Source organism: Barbus barbus (assembly GCF_936440315.1).
Source record: "Barbus barbus genome assembly, chromosome: 36".
NCBI lineage: Eukaryota > Metazoa > Chordata > Actinopteri > Cypriniformes > Cyprinidae > Barbus > Barbus barbus.
In genome coordinates, this window is record NC_136714.1 from 1,819,421 (window position 1) to 1,844,710 (window position 25,290).

At 36.3% G+C, this 25,290-nt stretch overlaps 1 protein-coding gene across 1 annotated transcript in view; it reads left to right on the plus strand.

Annotated features, from left to right (window-relative positions):
• The window catches only part of LOC306855938 (follistatin-related protein 4-like), a 195,764-nt gene that overhangs the window by 53,639 nt on the left and 116,835 nt on the right, over nt 1-25,290 (plus strand). Inside the window, exon 4 of the mRNA XM_079394909.1 lies at nt 10,917-11,144. Within this exon, the coding sequence (XP_079251035.1) occupies nt 10,917-11,144 (228 nt within the window). The remainder of the gene's footprint in view (nt 1-10,916; nt 11,145-25,290) is intronic.

Here is a 25,290-nt window from a genome sequence, read left to right on the forward strand (position 1 = left end):
GCAGGTCTCAGCTTTGTGCTTTTCACATGACCTTCTATTACACATTTTAATTGAAAATAATAATAATAATAAATGTTATTATTATATTTATATAAATACTACCAACTGGCTGCTAAGTGATTAATTTTTTTTATTATTTACATGGTGTATTAATTAATTAATCATATCACAGATTAATCACACTTCAATTTGGGCTGAGAAATTGCAAAATAATAAAAAAAATTAAATAAAATGTGTTAAAGGGGTCATATGATGCGATTTAAAGTTTTCCTTTCTCTTTGGAGTGTTACAAGCTGATCGTGCATAGATGAGATCCCTGAAGTTGCAAAGACTAAAGTCTCAAAACCAAAGAGGTATTCTTTATAAAAGTTAAGACTTGTCCACGCCTAAAACGGCTCATTCAAACACGCCCCCACATGTCTACGTAACGATGTGGAAATGTTTGCGTAATGCCGCCCGAATGTGCACGCAAAGAAAGAAGGTGTGGTTTCAGTAACCGCAGTAGTGTTGATGCAGCCATGTCAGGGAGACGCTGTGTGTTTCTAGGTGACTTTATTTGACCTTCCGAAAGTAGATGCATTTAGGAATCATTGGGGAAGTCGTGGCCTAATGGTTAGAGAGTCGGACTCGTAATTGAAAGGTTGCGGGTTCGAGTCCCCGGCCGGCAGGGATTGTAGGTGGGGGGAGTGAGTGTCCAGCGCTCTCTCCACCCTCAATACCACGACTGAGGTGCCCTTGAGCAAGGCACCGAACCCCCAATTGCTACCCGGGCGCCGCAGCATGCTCCGGGTGTGTGTTCACGGTGTGTGTGTGTGTGTGTGCATTTGTTCACTACTCACTGCTGTGTGTGTGCACTTGGATGGGTTAAACGCAGAGCACCAATTTCGAGTATGGGTCACCATACTTGACAATACGTCACGACTTTTTTAAAATTGGTTAAGATTTGTTTACAACAGAACAGCACAACCCAAATGTTCGAATTTGAGCAACGCATTTTATGGACTTTGCTATGACAATCTGGCACTTCTGAATCAAGTATTTGCTATTAACTGTTCAAATGCGGAGTTTTGCACGTAACGCGTTGTGTGTGTGAGGAGATCAGGGTCACATCACAGCGGAGTGTACAGCCCATCAGAAATCGTCTTAACCGCGGTTTGTGCTCTGCAAATACATACAAGCATCATCACTGTGTCTGTCATGCGACTCTGTTCCCCTCTCGGGCTTGAACTGATAAAACGAACTTGAAAGCTGAAGCTCGCGATTATGGTAAGGGGCGTTACATTTCCGATGCATGCTTGTGGTGTTCGGCCAATCACAATGCACTGGGTCAGTTGGCCAATCAGAGCAGACTGTGGCTGTCAGAAGGAGGGGCTTTGTAGAAACCGATATATATGTATATGTATGTGTGTGTGTGTGTGTGTGTGTGTGTGTGTGTGTGTATTAATACTCTAAATATGAAACCAGTAGGTGGTGGCAATTTACTCTCTTAATAAATGAATCATTCAATCATTCCGTCAAGTGATTAATTCAAACAGCTGATTCACTCAGAAACAAAGCAGGTGACTGTCTTTATGAGTAACTGAATCATTGACTCACTTGATACGTTAAAACCTGTGGATTCAATCAGTAATGACACATTTTTTAAATGATCATTGAGTCTGTCTTGCATCAACTGAGACCTTAGTAATTGTGTTCAAATACTGTATGAAAAAGATGTTTCAAAAGCAAAGGATGATCATTGATTTGATTGTAGTAGAAGTTAATTAAATTGGAAAAAAAAATAAAAAAATCACATGCTTACTTTATATGCATTTTTTTCATTATTGTCTAACAATATTTATAGTAGTCTGTAAGTTGTTCTAAGCATCTTGATAAAGTAGCAATTCCTTAATTCGTATATGTATAATTTTTCATAGAGTATAATAGAATATCAGCCGTGTTATCAGGTCTTTAAACGATTGATACTGAAAACTAACCCTAACCCTCTTTTTTGTAGAAATTTCAGAATTAAATCATGCTCACGCTCACACACACACACACGCACGCGCACGCACACACACACACGCGCACACACACGCGCACACACACGCATGCACGCACGCGCACGCACACACACGCGCACACACGCACGCACACACACACACACGCATGCACACGCACACGCACGCGCACGCACACGCACACACACACATACACACAATATGCATCATATTTTTTGTTATGCTATAAAAAAAATAATTAAATAATTTCTACAGTAAGTAAAGCAATCCAGTATATGTTCTGCACATCAACACTGGTGTCAAGCCAAAATACTATTTAAAACAAAATTATTTCTCTTTCAGGACGTAATAGTTTTTTAGAGACAATTAGACAGTTAGATTCCCAATAACTAAAAGCAGGAATTTGGGCCTGTCTGCCTTCTGTTAAATAAACGTTTTAAGCCTGGTAATTAGCTATACATGCTGTACTTCATATGCTAGTGTGTACTGTTTGTTAAATTACAGTAACTAATAACACAGCTGGTGTTGCTACACTGCAGAAACCCTATTCTTGTTTTTGAATATAAAATTGCTAGAATTTATTCTTGTTTACTAAATTAGTTTGACTTCCTACTAATATTAGTGAGTTCGAGCAAATACTACAGTAAGGTAAACAACTGCAATTATTTCTCGCTATGATTAGTTTTCCTGAATCAGTCACTGAAAATAAGAAGCATTTATCATTTGCAAACATGATGCCGTGTGGCGCTTCTGAGTGTTTTAGTGAATGAACTGATTTGAGTAAAATCTCTGAGGTGCCTTTGGTTAAATTCCTTTGTGTATAACTTGATATTAATAAATGACTCATATCGACATGATTAATAGTCGGCAAATCATTATTCAGTCTAATTTGACTATAGTGATTATCTTGTCTCTGCAGCTGGCCTGCAGCCTTTAAAATCTGCAGTATGATATTAATATTACGGAAAGGAAACGCATCATCACAAGCTGATGCCGGGTCAGAGGTGCTACGGGAAGGTGCCCTTGTTCTCGGGCTGCTTGGGACGGGTGGTCTGCTGCTAGATAGAGGAGCTGCTGCGTCAGCGCTGCTGCAGATGAATAGATATTAAGCCACCAGCCGGTTTACAAGGATACATCAATAACCATGCAGAAAATATAATCAAACGTCTACAGACACTGAGGTTAAGAGCAGAGTGAATTATTACATCTGTACTCTTTATCAAATATAATATCCAGCATATAGTTCATGTTTGAACACATATAATAAGGAGCAAGAAAGTTTTGTGCTTCAATAAAATAGGAGTGAGGCAAACAAAATATACGGATGATTCTTCAACATTTGTGTCCTTGGGGTTGATTTTTATTCAAATATATTTCAAGCTTTTTGTTATATGAAGATAGCATTAAACCTCTTAGAAACTTGTATTTCTTCATTTATTTTTGATATATTTTCTCACTGATATTATTTTAATGTTATTTATAGATACTAGTATAACTTTGATAAATATTTTGAATATTTTTTCTTTAGATAGATAGATAGATAGATAGATAGATAGATAGATAGATAGATAGATAGATATTGTAATTTTAGTTAAAATTTTAGTAATGTTTCATGTTTTTTGTCATTTTTAGTATTTTTGTAAATGTCTATGTTTTTAATTTATTTATTTAAATTTCAGCTTTAGTTATTCTAAACTAAACTTAGAAGTTAAACTTAATTAGAAATGAGAAATATTGCCTTGTCAACCAACTGAAATAAAACTTATTTTTAATGTTAAATGTAAATAAATAAATGCATGTAAATATAAGGGTCATTTAATTCTATCCCTGCCCCCAGAATATTTTGTTATATGAATGTCTGACCATGTAATATGTCAAAATAAGAGCCTCTGCTTTTGAACAAAAACAAACAAACAAACATTTTTTTTTTTATTATTCTAGCTTAATGCATTTTTTTTTTATCAACACTTGAATGTGGGAAAATTTCATAACAAAGCAACATTTTGCACAAAAAGCTGAGAAAATTTGTCAAAGACTACTGTATGTAGTCTTTTGCACTATGTATAATTGTTTTCTATTCTTAACTGTTTTAAATTCTTTTTAAATCAATTTTTATATCATTTTGTTTTTATTGTTGTGATTATTATTTTTGAATTCCTTGTTTTTATTGTTGTGCTTATTATTATTTTTAATGACTATTTCACTTTCTTTTATGTAAAGCACTTTGAATTACCACTGTGTATGAAATGTGCTATATAAATAAACTTGCCTTGCCTAGCCTTGTATGTCTGGATAGGATTCAGAATGGTGATTAAATCATAGATGGAGTAGTTTGAGTGCATCAACACTTCCAAAGCTTCACAGTCCTAAACCAATTTTACATATGCATACATACACGATTGCAAGTTTCTGCTTCTTGTTTTGATAGAGATTCTGTACTTTTTCAGAAAATGCATAATAGCGCCCCCTACCAAATAACAGTGAAAACACGGAAAGCCAGAAAATTCCGCTCATGGCAGGGAAAGAGTTAAAAGCACAACTTCAGACCCGTTCTGTTCATTGCATGCTGTTTTTAAACACAAACAGCATTGACTTAAGTTTTGCATCTCTCCATCTATAAATCAATACACTTGTGATATTAATGTTTGAAGAAAAACTCGTTTTGAACCAGAGGTATATAAGCTTCAGGAAAAAGCAAGGTACGAGATTCGTTCGGATGTTGAATAAGTGAACTGGATCTGTAATCTAGGAAATTTTGTAGCTTGACAAATAGGCTGGTCACTACAGCTTTGTAGCACAACTAGCCTTTCACCAAAGTAACTGCTCTCTTCAGAGTATTTGTCTTTGATTCATTCCTCCACACCTACGATCCATGACACACAGCTGCAGTAAACCGCACTACATACCAGCTGCATGCCGCTAACAGATGGAGCGGCAATCTGAAGATCAATAAAGTGTTATCAGGCCGTCCAGTGAGTTGAGTGCTGCGGTATTGGCTTGATGGAGCTGGCTTTGAGTTTGTGTGTTTACATCTGAAATCTTTAGAATACTCAACCTGTCAAACACACACACACACACACTCACACACTCCGCCTCAGTCACAGCCCTTGAGTTTGTAGCTCATCATTCTTTCTGACATTCACTGTGACCTTGTTGGAAGTACTGTATGAATGGCATCGGCCCTCAGAAATGCTTCTTACTGTATCTTCTGTTGCTCTTTATTTCATTATGTTCTCTGCTTGGTGAGGACGTTTGTGCGTCACGGTTGTCAGTGAAAGATCAGATTGTTCACGACGCATGAATGATGAGTCTAATGTCAGTGTAAAAACAGCAAAAGACTCAAAGCATCAAGACATTGTAAATCTGTCTGTCTGTTTGAAGATCTGATAGATGAACAGACACTCTCATGACAATTTATAACTGTTGCATGCCAAAAAAATGTCAATTCATGATAACAATTTTGATTATTTCAAAGTACTCAACCAATTGTGTAAATGTCAAACAAATTCACTTGTTAAATATTTTTTTTTCAGAAATAATGAAATATGAAGGCAAATATTGTACAAACTTTTCTTATACATATCCTGTATGTTCAGAAACGGAGCTGGGTAGGTTACTTACAAATTGTACTGATTACAGATTACATAATGAAAAATGTAAAGTAATCTAGGTTGGCCATTTTAGGTAATGTATTCTGACTACTTTTTAGATTACTTTTAGGTAATTTTTTTTATTATATATAAAACTTGATTTAAACTTATCATTAAACGTACCATATTGATAGAAAAAAGTGAAGAGAAAAAAAATATATATTTTTTTTTATATCAACATTGTAAAATGCATTAAACATTACATTACACTAGGGTTTCCCAAACTGGGCTTAATGTAAGAACTGCAGTGGGTTGAGTTGATAAAAACAACAACAATAACAAAACTAACAATTAATTAAATTATAAAATGTAGAATAAACACCTGAAGACTAAAAATAGAAATATTTCATTTGTTTACCTCTATGTCAATGTGATGTCATCAAACTGTAAACATGCGGCTGCTTTGTTAAATTATTGAAATATTAACTTCCTCAGAGAGATTTCAAGTAAATATTTCATGTCCAAGGGGTTTGGATGACAAAAACGTTTAGAAACGCAACATCGGTACTAAATTAACTTCTCTTTTGCATCTTATTGTGCTTGATAGCATGCTCATATAGTCTTATGTAATGCCAGCCAAACAATGCTGCATTCATTTAATTAAATATTTTTTAAAAAGCGTTTAAAATTTTTTTTTTTTTAAAGAACCGCACAATTAACATGTTAATTTTGACAGCCCTAGTCACAACGCGTTAGCCAGACATTTGCATAATTGTCTAAAGTGTGTTTCAGATCTGAGCATAGGACTTTCTGCATATGTGTCCAATTGAAATAAAGAGCTGCGAATGCTCTGTTTACACATGAAAGATTCTTCTGTTCTCTTTGAGTGGGTAAAGAGTTATTTGAGTAAAAATCTCAAAAACATGAATGATCTTCTTGTACTTTTAACAGAGAAGCACACTGGATGATAGCAGAATTAAAGCAGCACATGCTCGGAGAACCGCTGCATTGATATTCAGATATCTCCTGCGCTGTCAACACCATTTTACTGTGGCTGGTCTCAGAAAGAGATTCAACCATGACATGCTGCCTTACAATCACACTCATCTGCTTCACAAAAATATCCAATATCCCTGAAGACTAGATGACGAGAAAAATCAGTTTTCTTTATTTATTTGTCAGAGTGTCTTTGAGAGGGCAGTGTCATGTGACCAGAATATCCACACCACACCCACAAATGTCATTCATACCTCAAAGCACAGATGGGATGAAGCTGATGTCAATACACATATTTATTGGTGTTTGAAAAGCAAGCATAACTCTTACTATTGTGCAAACGATTGAATGATAACACTAAGGACATGTGGTGGTTCAATGCAAGCAGCTGTGTCTTATTCACTTATTCACTCCAAAACAACAACAAAAACACCTTGAGTATTCAAATCAAGTCAATGTCATTAATTTCTATGCAAACATGCTTTCTTTATATGTAGATCAGGCTGATTACAGATTGCAATTTATTCACAAAACTCAATACTATTTAAGTAACTTAGCATTTATCTGAAAGGAATGTTTGTGTGCACTTTCTAGTGATCATGACGGCAGATGAGGGGGGGGGGGGGGGCATTTCATCATTTGAGAAACTTGACAAGTCAACTTCTTTCTTGCAGAACTTTACAATGCATGTGCCCTGGAGGTTGGAGGGTGGTCTGTGGTTAATGTCAGAGAGGAAGTTGTTCATACGATGTGAGCTTTCAGGGATTACACCACCATCGCTCTTGTCTGTGCGACTCCCAGTGAAAGGAATCAATTAGTCACATTTACTTGATGACAATGGGATCAGATCCAGAGCAATCCACAGCTGATGAACAATACTTGCAAACATTCCCTCTGCGATTCCCCGGGTGATTCTTATGAAATGTTTAAGCATCTGTCCTCGACTGCTGATGGACCAGCAATGGCTTGCAGCTTCTTAACAGTCCCAAGAATGGTCGTGATAAACAAACGCATTAGCTTGTATGTTGAGCGGCTTGGCAGAGTTTGAGAGCTTTCGGTAGAACCTTTAAGACTCATGTATCACCATTGTCTCGCTGCCCACACTGAATGGATTACAAATCAACTCTTTAGCTCCTTAAGTAAATCAGAGCAGAGTGCAGTTGGGAATTGTCAGTGAGCGCATGCCATGATTGCAAAGAGGACAACGTCTCTGCAGAATTGCTAATAGTGCTGTTAAAGGAGCATTTGTGTTTTGGATAAGATTGTTCAGCTTGGAGCAGAGAAAGAGCTGGGAAAGCAAGAGATGGTTGGACAGCAGGCGGCCCAAGAAGAGCAAATCATTTTCACAGAAGCAGAGCTCAGCTAAGCGCCTAATCTTCAATGCTCAGTGAATACAAATGATCCGGTAATCGTCTGCAACCTTGACACGGAGAAAGAAGGTCACGATGTTGGGCCGGGTGTTCGTGTCTGTCGTTGCTTTATGGATGTGCGGTAAATAATTAGTAAACCAAATGACACAGGCTGGGATCTTGAGGGGAGGCACGTATTTTGTGCCCTGTTGATCAGATTTTGTTATTACTGTCAGCCATTCTCATTCAAAACCCATAACACTGAGCATTAAAGTTCAGCACGTGTGCGTCATTGTGCAAGAATCAGAAAGCAGGACTGTGTTTGTGTTTTTCTTAAAATAAAGTTAACTTTGGCTGCATGTCATATTATGTAATATTTATAAGAGCTGTTGAAATTGGTGAGTTCATTCAGCATAGTTCTGAATACCAAATAATAATCGACACATAAGATGAAATCAACAGATGTAGTATCATGAATGAAGCCCATTTGCATTCTAAGTGTAGAAAGTGTTTTACAGAGCAAATAAACCAAATCTCCTCAGATTTTCTGATGATGAAGCATACTGCCATATAAAAATTTTGTTTAATGGAGAAAACATCTCGGAAGTGTAAAATGAACAAAGGTCATAAAGAACATCTGTTCCAACGCTTGCATTTTTTTTTTAGATTGTTAGCCTATTTTTGGGAATGGACCAAAGAAAACTCCATTAACTTGCTTCTCTGGATACCTATTGTTTGAATTACACATGCCATAACAACACAATTTATTTATTTTTTTACCACAGTTAAATGAACTTACATTAGCGATGTAATACACACTATTTACTTTAATACATTTTAATAAGAAACGATGAGAAACAGTTGAATAAAGACTGACAGTCAATGTTTAATGTTCAGAAATTATTATTTCAAGAAATGTAAAGCATTTTGGCTCGTTTATGTGTGCTGTCCTAAGCATGGTTGCAATGTGTTCTTAAAAATCACCTTTATTTTATTTGAAATAAATAATTATTTTATTGTATTGACAAAATATTTTAATTTGTCTAGTATATTTTTTTCATGGGATCAGATCACATTTTAAGCTGTCATATGGTCATGTTACAACGTGCCCCTCAGCTGTTACAATGTACCCCACCTAAGGGGCATGTTGTCACATTTCACTTCCAATTTTTGAGGGTAAATAAAGAAAACGTATACACTGTAATTATGAAACAAAGCGACATATTTGCACTAGACAAGTGTGAAAATTATACTCTGAACCCCATGATTTACACAATTTGAGAGTCAAAAACTGTTACTTTGTGCCCCGCTCTCCCCTAGTATACAAAGTAGGAGACGGCGATCCGGGTTTGATGTCACTTCATTGCTCTCAGTCAGTGGTCAGGTTGGGAATCATTTCCTGCCTACCAGCTGTCGCCCGAAGAAAGTACTAAAACTGGCATGGACAGTGCACTAGCCCAAAATCCAGCGCATGACTCCAGCAGGAGTTTTCCCCTATTGTGCTCCTGCGCATCCAGACCTCAGCAGCTTTTCCACAGCCAACTGGGGAAATCATCAGGGAGCAAGATTTTACACTTGTCTAAGAAACATTACATACTATCTGGGACAGAGTGAACCAAAGTGTGTCCAAACTGCATTACAAACATTCTGTTCTGTCTTTGTTTTACAACATTCATGATAGAGCAGATAGCAACTCATTGTTTACAGGTTTCATTTCATAATGTGAGATCAAAAGAGGATATTCAAAGAAAAATGTGAGGGGATTTGAATTGTTTTTTTGTTTTGTTTTTTGATGAAGAGTGTCTCTATACAGTGATGCAGCCATGACATCCAAAATCCAGAAGACTAATTATACTTTAGATTTTTCGGTTTTTCAATTCATAAGCAAAATAAGGTTTATGGTTAATGTAACTTGGATACACTGTAACATGTAAAATAAAAAAATTAAAACTGTGAAATTTACAGTAAAAACAGCAGCTGTGGTTGCCAGGACTTTACTGTACAAATACAGTAGCATCATTTTAGGTTTTACAGATTAAATTTATAGTTAAAAAAGTTGTATTTACTAATATAATGTGCATAAATATTTAGTATGTGGTTTATGGCCTTATTTTAGTGACTTAAAAAAAAAAGCTTTTTTTTAAATAACCACACATATGCATAATTTTCTCAAAATTGCAAACATACATGTTTCTCACGTTATTGTAGCACAGTTTGTTAATATGTTTTTAAGAAAAAATCAAAACTTCTCCAGGACCCAAAACTCCCCTCAGACCCCAATATACCAACCTATTGAAGCGCTAATATCAGTTGTGTACCTTTATAATAAACATTATAAGCTGAAGTAAATACTGTATTTCAAATTAAATATATTAAAGCTGAAGTAAATACTAGTAGGTTATATAGAGGGAGCAATACACAAAACACATCATGGTAACACACATGACACTAAAATAATACAATAAACATTAATTCAACAATATTATATCCTAACGTATATAAAGGATAAGAAATTTGAAACAACTATGAAGAAACATGAAAAAACATCAAATGTGAAGTGTCACAGGGAATTTTGTCAGTTTGTCCGTTTATGTTTTTCACAATTGATTGGTTCTTTTCCGCTTAAAAAAACTGTAAATATAACAGTATTTTTTTTTCAAATGTAAGGTTGAATCTCTTATATATAATAAGGGAAATATATAATAATATATAATAAGGGAACTTACTCTTAATATATAATAAGGACATTTACTCTTAAACAATTAACAGGTGTCTACCATAGCAGTTTTAAAGTCTTTTCCCATTAAAATCATGATCTTTTTTTTTTTTTTACAGTGCATGGAGAATTAGTCTTCCAGGTTGTGATGCCATGACTGCAGCATGTTGTATGACTGGTTTATGAACGCAAACAGGGATTGATGTTGTTTCACCGGCTGATGAATCGATGTTGTTTTTTAATGTTTAGCCTTTTCTCTCTGCAGATGAGGGTCCGTGCAGGAGGACGTACTGTGGCCGGGGTCGGGAGTGTGTGGTCAGGGAAGTAACGGGCCGTGCCGAGTGTGTGTGCCAGGAAAGCTGCCACATTTCATTTGTGCCCGTGTGTGGCTCTGATGGACGTTTTTACGAGAACTACTGCGAGCTTTACCGCAACGCTTGCCTGCAGCGGAGGAGAATCTATGTGGTCCACAGCAAAGACTGCTTTTTCAAAGGTGAGATGCATGTTCCTCTATGTAGCGCTGCAAACACGAGTGTCCAGTGCTTGTGTGTGTTGTATGTACTGATGGTCAGTGCATCTGCTGCTTCTCCAAATATATTTTTCAGGAGATTATTTTTAAAGAGATGTTCTGAGTCCAGTTCACCTTAATTTGCAATGTGGAAGGAAGCTCTTCTATGTGAATGTGCAAAACCTCTGATTCATTAGCCGCTTATAGGTAAAGAACCAACAAAGTGCAGTAAACAGGTTGTACTACAAAACAGTGGGTTTATAATTATGACAGAACAGTATTATAATAATATAAGAAATACCAGTTTGAAGTATTAAGCAGCATAACAAGCTGTTTTGTAGATAAAAACTTAGATAGAAATCAACCGATAATTAGTTTTACCGATATTTTACTGATACTTAAGCACTTCTCCAATAACGGGACATAGGTTTTTGTAATACTGAATTCACTGATAGATGGCGTTATAGATACCCCTGTCATTTATTTGTGTTATTCATTTGAAAACTTTAGACTATGTTAATCTATTTTGTTAAAAAACAGAAGTAAAATAAATAATATCAGTTCTGCATATTGGTTATCAGACATATAAATATATATATATATATATATATATATAAAACCGTGTGATATTGCTATATCAGTGCTTAGAGCGATATTGCACAGCTACCAGTGATATATATTTTAAGTGTTTAAATAAATAAAAACCACTGAGTGTCCTAAAAAAACAAAAAAACAACACTTTTTGTGTGTGTGTGTGCGCAGAACTAAGTCCTTCTGCCGAAGGTTGAATTCTCAAGTTGAGTCGCAGATCATTCAGGCAAATCTGGTTTAAACAGTGGATAATATATCAATATTTCATAGATTCAGTGCGTCAACATGCTTAAATAGATGCTTTAACAATTTGAGTGTGACGGATTGGATTCATCTCACGATCGCTGTTTTATAATGAAGGCATTAAATCTTGAAGTTTTGATTTTTATTTGTATGTCCAACCCATATTACTATATTACTGTTGCTGAAGCATGTTTATAATGAAACTGAGACCAGATGCTGATGCTTAACACATAGACCTTTCAAAAGATGCATCATTCATCAATATTCGTAACATCTGTGGCTTATATAGTGAATTTAAACAAAGGTAAACAAAATGCTGTGTTCAAGGATCAGTCGTGCCAGAAGGTTAAAGCCAGATTGTTTACCCAAAAATGAAAATTATGTCATTATTTGATCACCCTCAAGATGTTCCAAACCTGTTTGAATTTCCTGTTTCGCAAAAGAAGATATTTTGAAGAATGTTGGTAGCCAATGACTATAGAAGCGATGGCTACCGTCAGCTGTTTGGGTACCAACATTCTTCAAAATATCTTCTTTTGTGTTCAACAGCAGAAACTAACTCACACAGGTTTGAGGGAGAGCAAATGATGACACAATTTAAATTTTTTTGGTGATCATGCCCAAGTCTCATTTTCAGGATGTTTGTGCTGGAAATCAAGACAAAATACAAGCCATGTTCATAATGATTCACTATATGAACTCAGCACTGCTGTGTTTAGCCGATATAACATCACAAACCATATTTATGTCAGGTGCTCATCTCTAGACAGCACATAAGATGTGAGCTGTATCCATAAGCTACAGTTTGTGATCTGTAGTGGTGTCGTGTGGGAGTCTGCTTCGTGATAAGACGGTCAAGGTTTATGGCCTCGAACTAAATGAAGGTCATTCTAAAGCACAAGAAGCACTTGACAATGTTCCACCTCATAAATAATAATAAAGCGCAGTGCCTTTGTGCACAGCTGAGGCGTTCGGTCTGAAGAGATCCAGCCATTTGAGCTGTAAAGTATTTCACATCAAAAAGGGAAAGAATAACGTCGACGAACTGCACCTTTAATCCAGTTTACAGAGAGCAGGGAGTTTGCAAGGAACGCCACGCTGAATGTCACGGTGGACTCGCTTATGTATTCATATTTGCTTATGAAGGAAAGGAGTCTTACGTGTATGTTTGTGCAGGAATTTATACATACACATCATGCCATGTGTCAGGACTTGGTTTTATGGTGATTTTTAATTCTGAAGGTTAAATTCAGTTTTTCTGCTCATATGCAGCCACAGTCACGTTTATAGCTCAGCTCAGGAGATTAAGAGAGCTCTCAGTTACATCTCAGTAGTTTTCGGTTTTTATACTTTTATTTGTATATTTCATTCAATTTTGAAGTCTTCAGATGCATGTAACACTTTATTTTATTGATCAATTATCACTATTAACTAGTTGCATATTTGCTTGCATATTACTAGCACATTGGCTGTTTATTAGTACTTATAAAGCACATATTAATGTCTTATTCTGCATGAACATTTATATTATATAGATATAATATATATATATATATATATATATATATATATATTATAACAGCAAATTAGGAGTTTATTGAGGCAAAAATCATAGTTAATAGTTAGTTAATAATCAGAATTGGTCCCCAAACTAAAGTGTGACTGACATAAAATGATTTAATAGCACTTCAGATTGTTTTTGGAGAGTCTGATCACATTCAGATATCTGACCTTTGATTGCAGATGTTGGTCTCTTGACAAATCTGAGCAAAGTTTGAGACATTGTTGAGATCTAACAGGTGAGATTATCAGGGAAACATCTGAGATTCTCCATTTGTTCATTTGGACATTGTTTGCTCTGTCTGGAGAAACAATCAAGATATTAAAGAAATCTTATTTGTGGGTTATTCTTTCCTATGGGAACTTCTGTTCTTTGGGGATTTTTGGTTTTGCGGTGGTGTTGATGGCTATGAAGTATTTCCAGCTCTTGACCGCATAACATCACCACAACTTTTGAGTCATTGAAAGAGTCATACAGCCTACAACAACAAAAAAATCAAAGCAAAAAGACATTGACCAAGAAAATAGACAGGATACAAATGACCAACTTTCACTTTGATACACAGAACCGTTGGGTCAAGCGGTCATAGCCATGCTTTAATGTGAATAAAACACAGCTGTTGACCAATCAGAATCCAGAACTAACCGTTTTAAACCGTATAAAGAGTTTTATTATCTGTGGAACCAGAGCCTTCATAATCTCTCACATATCATGTAATTAGGCATCTTTAAAGGCCGTACTGATGCTTGCGAACAGGACATCCTTCTCTCTGTTCACGCCTGTGATTAAACAGAAAGACGCCTCCTCGGGTCACTGTTCAAATCAACTTTGATCCCAACACTCTCTCTTACAACATACAAATAGCAGCAACAGCACACTGCATTGGAGATGTGTCTTTCATCTCTGCAAGCCGCTGGACTGCCACAACAAAGCGTGAGAGTTTGACTGATGCCTGGCGCGCAGTGGGATGCCTCTGCAGCTGAGCGTGTCCACCATCAAAACACCAAAAGGTGTACAAATGAATCTCTGGTGGGTGAAGGGATGCTGGGAGGTGTTTTTGCAGTGTCAGTGACAGAACTCCTAATGATCACACTCAGCTCGTGGAGACTTGTTTTTCAGATGTATGAAGTCATGTGTACAATACTGTCACAGTGAACTACAGAATCAGCATTGTGTTCACTCATAACATTCCCAGAGTTCTTTTTTGTCCCCTCAAAATAACTCAACACACAGCCATTAATGTCTAAACCGCTGGCCACAAAAGTGAGTACACCCCTAAGTGAAAATGTCCAAATTAGGCCCAATTAGCCATTTTCTCTCCCCGGTGTCATGTGACTCGTTAGTGTTACAAGGTCTCAGGTGTGAATAGGGAGCAGGTGTGTTAAATTTGGTGTTACCACTCTCACTCTCTCATACTGGTCACTGGAAGTTCAACATGGCACCTCATGGCAAAGAACTCTCTGAGGATCTGAAAAAAAGAATTGTTTCTCTACATAAAGATGGCGTAGGCTATAAGAAGATTGCCAAGACTCTGAAACTGAGCTGCAGCACGGTGGCCAAGACCATACAGCGGTTTAACAGGACAGGTTCCACTCAGAACAGGCCTCGCCATGGTCGACCAAAGAAGTTGAGTGCACGTGCTAAGCATCATATCCAGAGGTTGTGTTTGGGAAATAGATGCATGATTGCTGCCAGCATTGCTGCAGAGGTTGAAGGGGTGGGGGGTCAGCCTGTCAGTGCTCAGACCATACGCCGCACACTGCATCAAATTGGTTTGCATGGCTGTCGTCCCAGAAGGAAGCCTCTTCTAAAGATGATGCACAAGAAAGCCCGCAAACAGTTTGCTGAAGACAAGCAGACTAAGGACATGGATTACTGAAACCATGTCCTGTGGTCTGATGAGACCAAGATAAACTTATTTGGTTCAGATGGTGTTAAGCGTGTTTGGCGGCAACCAGGTGAGGAGTACAAAGACAAGTGTGTCTTGCCTACAGTCAAATATGGTGGTGGGAGTGTCATGGTCTGGGGCTGCATGAGTGCTGCCGGCTCTGGGGAGCTACAGTTCATTGAGTGAACCATGAATGTCAACATGTACTGTGACATATTGAAGCAGAGGCTGGGCCGCAGGGCAGTATTCCAAGATGATAACGACCCCAAACACACCTCAAGACGACCACTGCCTTGCCAAAGAAGCTGAGGGTAAAGGTGATGAACTGGTCAAGCATGTCTCCAGACCTAAACCCTATTTAGCATCTGTGGGGCATCCTCAAACGGAAGGTGGAGGAGTGCAAGGTCTCTAACATCCACCAGCTCCGTGATGTCATCATGGAGGAGTGGAAGAGGACTCCAGTGGCAACCTGTGAAGCTCTGGTGAACTCCATGCCCAAGAGGGATAAGGCAGTGCTGGAAAATAATGGTGGCCACACAAAATATTGACACTTTGGGCCCAATTTGGACATTTTCACTAAGGGGTGTACTCAATTTTGTGGACAGCGGTTTAGACATTAATGGCTGTGTGTTGAGTTATTTTGAGGAGACAGCAAATTTACACTGTTATACAAGCTGTACACTCACTACTTTGCATTGTAGCAAAGTATAATTTCTCCAGTGTTGTCACATGAAAAGATATAATAAAATATTTACAGAAACGTGAGGGGTGTACTCACATCTGTGAGATACTGTATATTTAATCACCAGTCAATCTCTGTATACTGGTGAGAGTCTATGCATTACTAATTAAGTACTATTTAATTAACCTGTTAACCTTTGCCAGAGTGACGGCGCACTGAACGCTCTTTGTTTGCATGTGTCATTGTTTTCTAATAGAATAAATGAAACGGGACAAAGTTAATCTTGACAAACTATATATCATTCTGAAGGTCTAAGCCTCAAGCATCGACGACAGATCGCTGTTTTTCGATGGAAAGCTTATAAGGAATGTATTTGCTACATTTGTGTAAGCAGTAAAAATCAAAACATGCAGAATAAAAAAGCAGTACGTACCATTATCATTGTAATAACGAGTCACAAACGTGTCCACTGCTGAAATCCCAGTTTAGTTAGAGAGGTAAGGGTCCTCAGAACAACATCCCAGCGAGCACTTTTAGTCCAACGAAACAATAACGTTGTAATAAGGATGACTATTCCTTTGTTTACATTTAATTTCTTCGGGAGAGTTATTGTTTGCGTCTGTTATGGAATAAATTACGCTCAAAAACAGCGTCTTGGTGGTAAAAAAACAACACGGTGTTATAGCATACAATTTTACAAACAGAATGAGACCGTCCACGGAAAAAAGTCTCAGATAAGCGGAATATAGTTTATTTGATATAGAGATCTTTTATTTTTATAGTTTATTATAGTTTACACGTGGCTTTCAATCCATTACTTTTCTGGATTGCTCCAGGACTTATTTCATGTATTTGTATATGAAATAAAAAAACATTCAGTGTGGAAAAATATTTTTCAAGGCACGTCAGTGTTTATAACTTTTTATCTTTTTGAGCATTATCAACTCTGGATGATAGATAGTAAAGCTTAGAGTGTCTTCTTTTCAAAGATACCTAATTTGTTTGTGTAGCACACTTTGTCAGGAACTGTTACCGTTTTAATTTAGGTAGCTTATTTTCACATGTGAGGCCCAAAATGGGGGCGAAGGTTAACAGGTTAAGTACTTTTGTCTATGTTGTGTATGGCCACATAGACACTGCAGGTAAATTCAGGTGTCATCTCATCTTTTAGTGCTTAATCCTGTTCTGTACACACACAGTAATTTAAGGGAGTGACAACTGCATCTTACAAATTAATTGACTCTTGAAACATCTTGGTAGTGGCATCTGCATTTGCAGAAATTCTACACATTGTGTATGGAAGGACACTGAACAACTACTTATTAATGATGTATTTAAATGCGTATCAGAGATGTGTGTCACAGGGGATCAAGGTACAACTTAATGTTGCCCGATCGTGCTCTTAAAAAATATTATAAAAAACAACAACAAAACAGCAAATAGGAACATGCCCATAATAAACTCAAATCCAAATGCATTATCTTGAAAATAAGCCACATACTAAAATATCATGATCTGCACCTGCCTACTTTATTAACTCCATAAAATAGATCACTTTATGAGCTAAGCCTAAACAACAAGCCGAAACACGCTTCACTTATAAATGGACATGGCAACACTTTTATAAGCACGTTCTGTGAAACAACCTTCCAAATATAAGCAAAACATGCCAGCTCTGTTGACGGTGATTTAGTTAAAATCGCTGAATATAACGAGTCTTTGGTTGCTGTAATACTTTGGTCAAAAATAGCGGATACCCAATGTGCAAGATGTAGGGGATTCACTTACGAATTTAAATGTGGTTGTCACTCCTGAAACTTTACAGTGTGTGCATGTCCTATATATGCACCAGATTGTATTGTGTTTTTATTTTATTTTTTAAAACTCACTCTCTCAGTATTGTAATCTAGACATTAAATTGCATCATTATGCTATTTTAAAGGTTCCTATTTTCTTTTGGAAGTCTCCTACAATAGGTTTATGTGCATAGAAGGTCAAATAAAATGTTCTTTTTTTTCTACAATTTTCTCATAATATACATTTCAGCATCACCTCTGTTCCCACAGTGTCTAAAATGTTTCGCTCAAGGATCCGGTCTCTCTAAAGTGTTTGCTATTTGAGTGGGTTACAGCTTACACATATCAACACAAAACTATGCGTTTTCAACAGTCATTAAGAACATACAGTATACACTAATAATTAACAGGTTCCAGAGGCACAAGATGGTCCAAATAAAGTGGGTACTGCCCTGTCTTTAACAAATAAGTGTTTTGCAAGTCCTACATTGAACTCTGCAAGATTTGAGGAACAATTGTCAGTAAAAGAAAAATTATAAAATAAAAATGTTATTTTAAATCACACACTCTTCACATCCTCATCCTTCAGTACATGCAACGTGCTTTGGCATTTGCAGCACAGAAAACAACATCTTCTAGACATAGTGATAACATGCAAATGAAGATCATAATGCAAATGTGTTACAAAGCTATGTAAGTTTCAGTTGTTGGGGAAAGTTCCTTTTAAAAGTAATGCATTACAACATTGCGTTAACCAATAAAAACAGTAACTATATGCATTAATTAGTTACTTTTCCCGGAGTTTATATTGCTTTTTGTTACCTGGGCTTGCTTATATTGTTTTTTCAATAACAACAACAACAAAAAACACAAAAGTTTGTTTTTTTTTTTTGGGGGGGGGGGGGGGGGGGGGGGGGGGCTGCAAAGGCCCTATCACACCAAAAGTTAAAAAAGTGTATATATATATATATATATATACACATTAATAAGATTTCTCTAAACATAGGGACAGGAGCAGTATCAGTGAATAAATCGGAAAAAAAAGAACTTGCGTTACTTATTTGAAAAAGTAACTCAAAAATGTTATTCTAAATTTAAAAGTAATGCATTACTTTACTAGCTATGTTACCCCCAACACTGGTAAGTTTGTGCAGGAAATAAGACTGAATCACTGACAACTCATTTCAGGCAGTTCAGAATTTATTCTTTCTTTTGTGAGACAATAACTCCATTTGACGTAGACTTTAATCTTTGACACTTTGCAGACGTTTTGCATTCACAAATTGCATTCAAAGCTATATTGCCACTCTGTGAAAGGTAAAAACCCAAAAAATGACACGACCATCAAACAGCATATAGCGTTACTTCAGTAAATATATGAGACAGCATGTTGTCATGATTTTTCCAGCTTTTCTCTTTTAAGTAATATCCAGGTGCAGTGCATTCTAAACTTCGATTTGTTTTTATTATTAATGAGCCTAAAAGCGTCTCTATCCTTCTTTCACGATGATGAATAAACAGGTCACATGGCCACTTCATTAACTTTATTGCTCCCATGAGATTCATTACATTAAAGTATTTGCTATTTGAAATGGATGCCATGTTCTACTTATAAATGTCCCCTGTTGCCGCATAAGTCCCTTGCCTCATAAACATAACTCTCCATTGCAAGAGACTCGAGAAACTTAAATGTGATGCATATGCATGCACTAGAGTACCCACATTGAGTTTTAGCAGTGCTTGCTAAGACGAACGTTGCTGTTGCTTATGGTTAATATTTTCAAGAAAGCTGCACATTATCATATTTATGTATATTCAGATAGCAAATGACAACAATCCAATTCAATTTAAGTGCAGTATGTGCCTTTTTCTCCATAAATGCTGCTGAGTGCATGTGTAGTCAATTGAACAAGCAGAGCAGAACGGAAGGCAATCACTCACATTTAGACCTCTTCCTCACTATTTTATAGCATTAGGAGACTTGCAATACAGAACACGAAGTGTTGAACTACTTTTATGAGACTATTTAAATCATTTGTGGAGTTTAACAGCAGTTGTGTGGTGGGTGGGACAGTATCTCTCACTTGTCTTTACCTGCTGTTAAAAGATAAATGCCTGAATCTGCTGCATATATAATTTAGGAGATTGAAGAACAGATGATTAGTTCAAGTGCTGCTTGAACTGAGATGTCTACAGCGATCTGTCACAACACATTAAAGAGTGACAAAACCACATTTATTGTTTGTATTTTGTGAGAAAACTGACAGATTTTGAAAGCCGAGACTTTGTTTCATGTTAAAAGTAACAAAGCATAACGCTTATTGCAATTATTGGATGGCAGGCGCAACAGACATATTTACGCATCAATAGAAAACAGCTTAAACTAAAAGATTTAGAAATCTTGAGATTTAATAATCAATATCAGTATCGATTAAAACGAGAAATTGATATTGTTAATCCAGCACTTGTTCACATAGCTGAAATGTTTACTGCTAGTTTATACACGTTATGTCATGAAATCAAGAAGCGCTAATTAAATTGAACCCATAAATTGATGTAGGTAGGTCAGTTCAGTGATGTTAAATTATATTTTGACTCGAATAAAACCAGCTTATTTAGATATGAGTTTTTTTCCTGTGCAGCAGAAAGGCTGTCGGTGTGAAATATCAGCTCGTGTCTGTTTTTTGCAGCTCTGCTTACTTGGAAAACTCTCGAGTCACTGATGTTACCAGCTTGGCACACTTGTGTATTCCGGTCTAATTAGTAAAGGAAACTGCATGTGAAGAATTTGCATATAAATCAAAAGGACAAATTAGGACAATTGTTTTATATCAGGCTTTGTTGTATATTAGCATTCTTTGAGGCTTGAAGGCTTTAGTTGCTTGCATAGAGAAGACCGAGCCTGAAGGGCCAAACAGAGCATGCTCAGTTCAGACTGTCGCTTTCAACAATCAGCTCCAAAACAAACTAATCTCCTCTGAAAGCGCATCCTCACATCCGCTTTAGAGACTTTGACAGTCCTTGTATAATGCGTTTATCTCTCTCTATGCCTCTCACTCATGACGTATCAGTCTGGGGTTTCAAGTGATGGCTTTCACCCAAATGAGCTCTAATACTTCAGTCCCGGGCTATTTAATTTGAAACGCTAAATTACAATTTTGAATGGTGAAATTAAAATGCTATTTTTAACCGGAAAAGGGAAATTGTAACTTTTGGGATTTGTTTTTACATTAATCTTTAACCGCAAGTGAAACCTCCCTTACCAGTATGCCACTGAACGTCATCAGGTCTGTGAGGAACATTGTGTTGCTCTGATGTTCCTTTCTCATCGAGTTCTCCTCTGTCTTATTAAGTGATTGAAGTGTTCTCCTACAAGACCTTAGACACGGTGAGTGAGTCACTAGTCTAGAGGTATTAATAGCAGCATTAGAAAAAAAATTCTAATCACTAACCTATGACATCTGGTTGAAGAACTTATTTTGGCAAATCTGAACTTTTTCCTGAGAGGTGTGAGATCTCTCTCTCTCTCTCTCTCTGTTTTTTGAGGAACATCTCATTTGTAATTTTTCTGTCCTACGCTGAAAAAAAAAATTGCATTAATTTAATTAATTGCATAGCAATTTTGGCTGAAAGATTATATGCCAAAATATAATTATAAAGTCATTATTGTGTTAAATGAGAAAAGCATAGAATAGACAATGATAAAAAAGTAGCTTTAGAAAAATATATTTTGATTCAACAAAGAAAAAAAGTGAATATTGAAACATTATTATTTTTTTAATGATCCTCTAAATATGAAACTAAAAACATCAGTAGGCAAGGCACTCTCTTAATGAGTGAATCATTCAGTCATTCATTCAACTGATTTTTTCCCAATGGCTGATTCATTCAGAAACAAAGCACCTGAATCTTTATGAATGATTCTCTGAATCTAACCACAGATTCATTCAGCAACGTATTACTACTGTGTGTTGCTCAGGGACTCGTAGTTTGTTTGGAACGATTTATGTTTTCGAAAAACAAACAGTGCTGATTGTGTCTAAAACAGTATGAACTTGCTGTTTACACCACATTTGCAATCATGCAGATATTAAGAAAAATTACAGCACTCTTGCTTGTGATATTATATAAATATAAGACATACTGTAAACCCATACAAGGGCTTTTTTTGCCCTTATTTCTTGAACTTTAAGGCATATAACAGCTCTCACAGGCTCTGTTTTACAGTAATTTACTGTAAAACAGTACAGTTTGCTACTGTAAATCTTACAGCATTACAGTGTTGCCAGTAAGTTACTGTAAAAGCCCTTTGAAATGTCTAACAGTGTAAGATGATGTACAGATAATTTTAATGTGTGTGTGTGTGTGTGTTTTCTTTTCTTTTTCTTTCTTTTTTTTTACATAATTAATTGCGCCGGATTAGCATGTTAAATTGACAGCCCTAATTAAAAAGGTTGATTCAGTTATGCTAAATAACATAAACATTTTATTTAGCACAACTGAATCAACCTAATCACATTCATTTACCCCAAACAACTAATTTTTTATGAGTTAAATCAGGTAAAATATTGCTCTTTAAGGTGACAATTGCAGGTTTCCACTTTTGAGAGTGTAAGAGGTTTATGCTTGGTCCCAGTTTTGGGTTTGTTTACACTGATTTACAGTACGTGTCACTTATAGGCTAGAGTGCATCATATAAAGAACACATTCTGTCGTTCTAGGGGTCTGTCACAGGTTTGTCATCTCATAAATGTTGTTTCTTTATGAGTCTGACAGTTGCATATGAGCGCCTTCACTCCTCTCAGTCATTTGACTTGCTGAATTGTCAGTTGTGTGATAAAACACAAAAGGTGAAAGCATATGCAAGATGAACAGGAAAGTTGAAAAGTCTAAGCATACTAAACAGTAGATTCTTGGCAGGCGTTGAATTCAATTACATGTTCCGAGAGAGTAAATTATGAACACTTGAGATGTTGCTTTGTGTTAGATGGCAGTCTGTTAAAGTCATTTTATACTTGACTGCACGAGTTGTTTGTAAGTGACCCATTCTATGGTAGCAAATAAACCTCTCGCTCTCTCTGTCCATCATTTCTGAGGGATTTAACTGCTGTCAGACCGTCCTCCAGCACTGGCGGTTTCTAGCAGTTACATAGCACAGATCCAGCAGCTGTGTGCAGATAAAAGAGAGACACTTTCATGACTATCTTTTACATTCTTAAGTGCACTTTGTAATGTCAGATTAAAAGGACATTTCACATCATTTATGCTAAATAAGTACATTTATTTCGATGTGCTGACTAACATACTTAAGCACATGAAAAGTACTTGATTATCATTTTAACTGTAGTGTGTTGTTTGATATAATATTTTACTTACAAATGTATAAATACGAATTTATTCAAATACATGACACAAGTTCCAAAAGAGATTTACCATAAATGTTTGTCAGTACATTCAGCAGTACACTTTAACGTTTCAAAGACAGCAGAATTATGACATTGCATTTAACGATGTACTGAAGTCCTACTTAAGTGGGTCAAAAAACACACTTAGGTTTAGCTAATTGCATTTAATATACATTTAAATTGTAATACATTTCTTGCAATTAAAATGCAATTAAGTGTTAGAAAATATTACATTCAGTTTGTATTATTTACTTTATTTACATACTTTAGCAAAATATGCTAAAGTTTACTTCTTTTTCAGGATGCATTTACGTTAGGCAGCAAAATAGTTGTTTTGTAAATTAACTATTGGAGATTTTGCTAAGCAATGACTGCAGCTTTCATGCTTGTATGTTTATGTTAATTACTCACTCATATAGAGCTATTTGGCCAAATTTAGTTCTCATTCAGTAGGGTTTTGTCCTTTTAAAAATTTTCAAAAATCTTGTTTGCTTTGCTCACTGCATTAGGTCAGAATGAGAGAGCAAACACTGTTTTAATGAACATCTCGCTTAAGCATCGTGGGACACTTCAGCAATTCAAGTAGAAGAGCATGAGATGGTCGAATGTTTTTAAGAAACTCTCTGCCATCACAAAAGATCACAGAAGGGCCTGTGTACATTTGGACATTGCAGTGCTGTTTCACGAGTCACTTCCTCTGTCCGCTGCTGCATGTCCGACCTTGTACAGGAAGCATTACTGCTCAGTGACACGTTAGCTGTCAGATGAAATACTTCCACTCTGCCAATCCAGACGTTTGTGTGTACTGAGAGGTCCCTGCATTCGACACGCTGTCAAAGTGAAATGCCCGGTGAGTGGCGCTAAAATTGCATTCAGTTTTATCCAAAACAAATGAATGTGAATCTGTTATTATTTTATTATGTCGGTTGTATGTATAATGGCAGTTCAGAAATGAAATGTCTCTTGAGATAAAAGATTAATGATCTATCGCATCTGAAAATAATCTACCAGGCTAACCAATAGTGTGAAGAAAAGCAGATGTGACATAATAATGCATGCTGCTACAAGTCTTTGAGCTCTTTTATCATGACTGGACTTCCCTGGACTTGTACTGGAGCGATTCACATTGCAAGTGCAGTGCTGTACCAGGTGCGCTGCCGAGCAAGTTTACTACGTCAGACGTACCTACGTATGTACCTATGCAATTTTATGCATAGGTACTAGGTAAGTTTTTGAATATGTTCTCTATGTTAATTTCTCCATAATACATTTATATTTAGATGCTTTATAAATCTATACTATCAGTAAAAAATGTCTTTGTCACATATATTAACACATATTTAGCATGTTACATTATGTTTTGTTCTCTTCAACATTCCCGTACTTCCATTTTTATTTATTTTTTCCCCATGACTAGTATTGCAAAAAAAATAAAAAATAAAAAAATAACCAGGTATCAAAATTAGACTGGTAGTGTACATCTGTATGTTTTGTAGAGTGACCCCCCATCCGGTTTTAGGTCGGACAAACCGGTTTTGAAATGTCATGTCCATCTACTGGTGTAGGCTTGAGCCGGTTGTTCATTTATCGCATATATAATTCATATATAATTAATGAGTGAATTAATGATGATTTGCCGGCACCTGCACCAGCAACGTAAATGCATTTATGGCATCTCTGAGCTGCATTTAACATTATGTGTAAATACATCTAATTGCCACTTCAGATGCAACTTTTGTGCCACTTCTGCAGTGCAAAGATGGATTTTGTTGATTGATTTCATTCGACAGATCTTTAGTGTCTTATTATTTAAATTGCATGCGTACATTTAATAAGGTTATATGGTTAGAAAATGTCATCATCATCATCATCATCATATATACGTTATTTGTCCCCTTAAGGGAAATTTGTTTTTGGCAATACAGGTAAAACTGCATAAAAAAAGTACTCGCATCATTAACATAA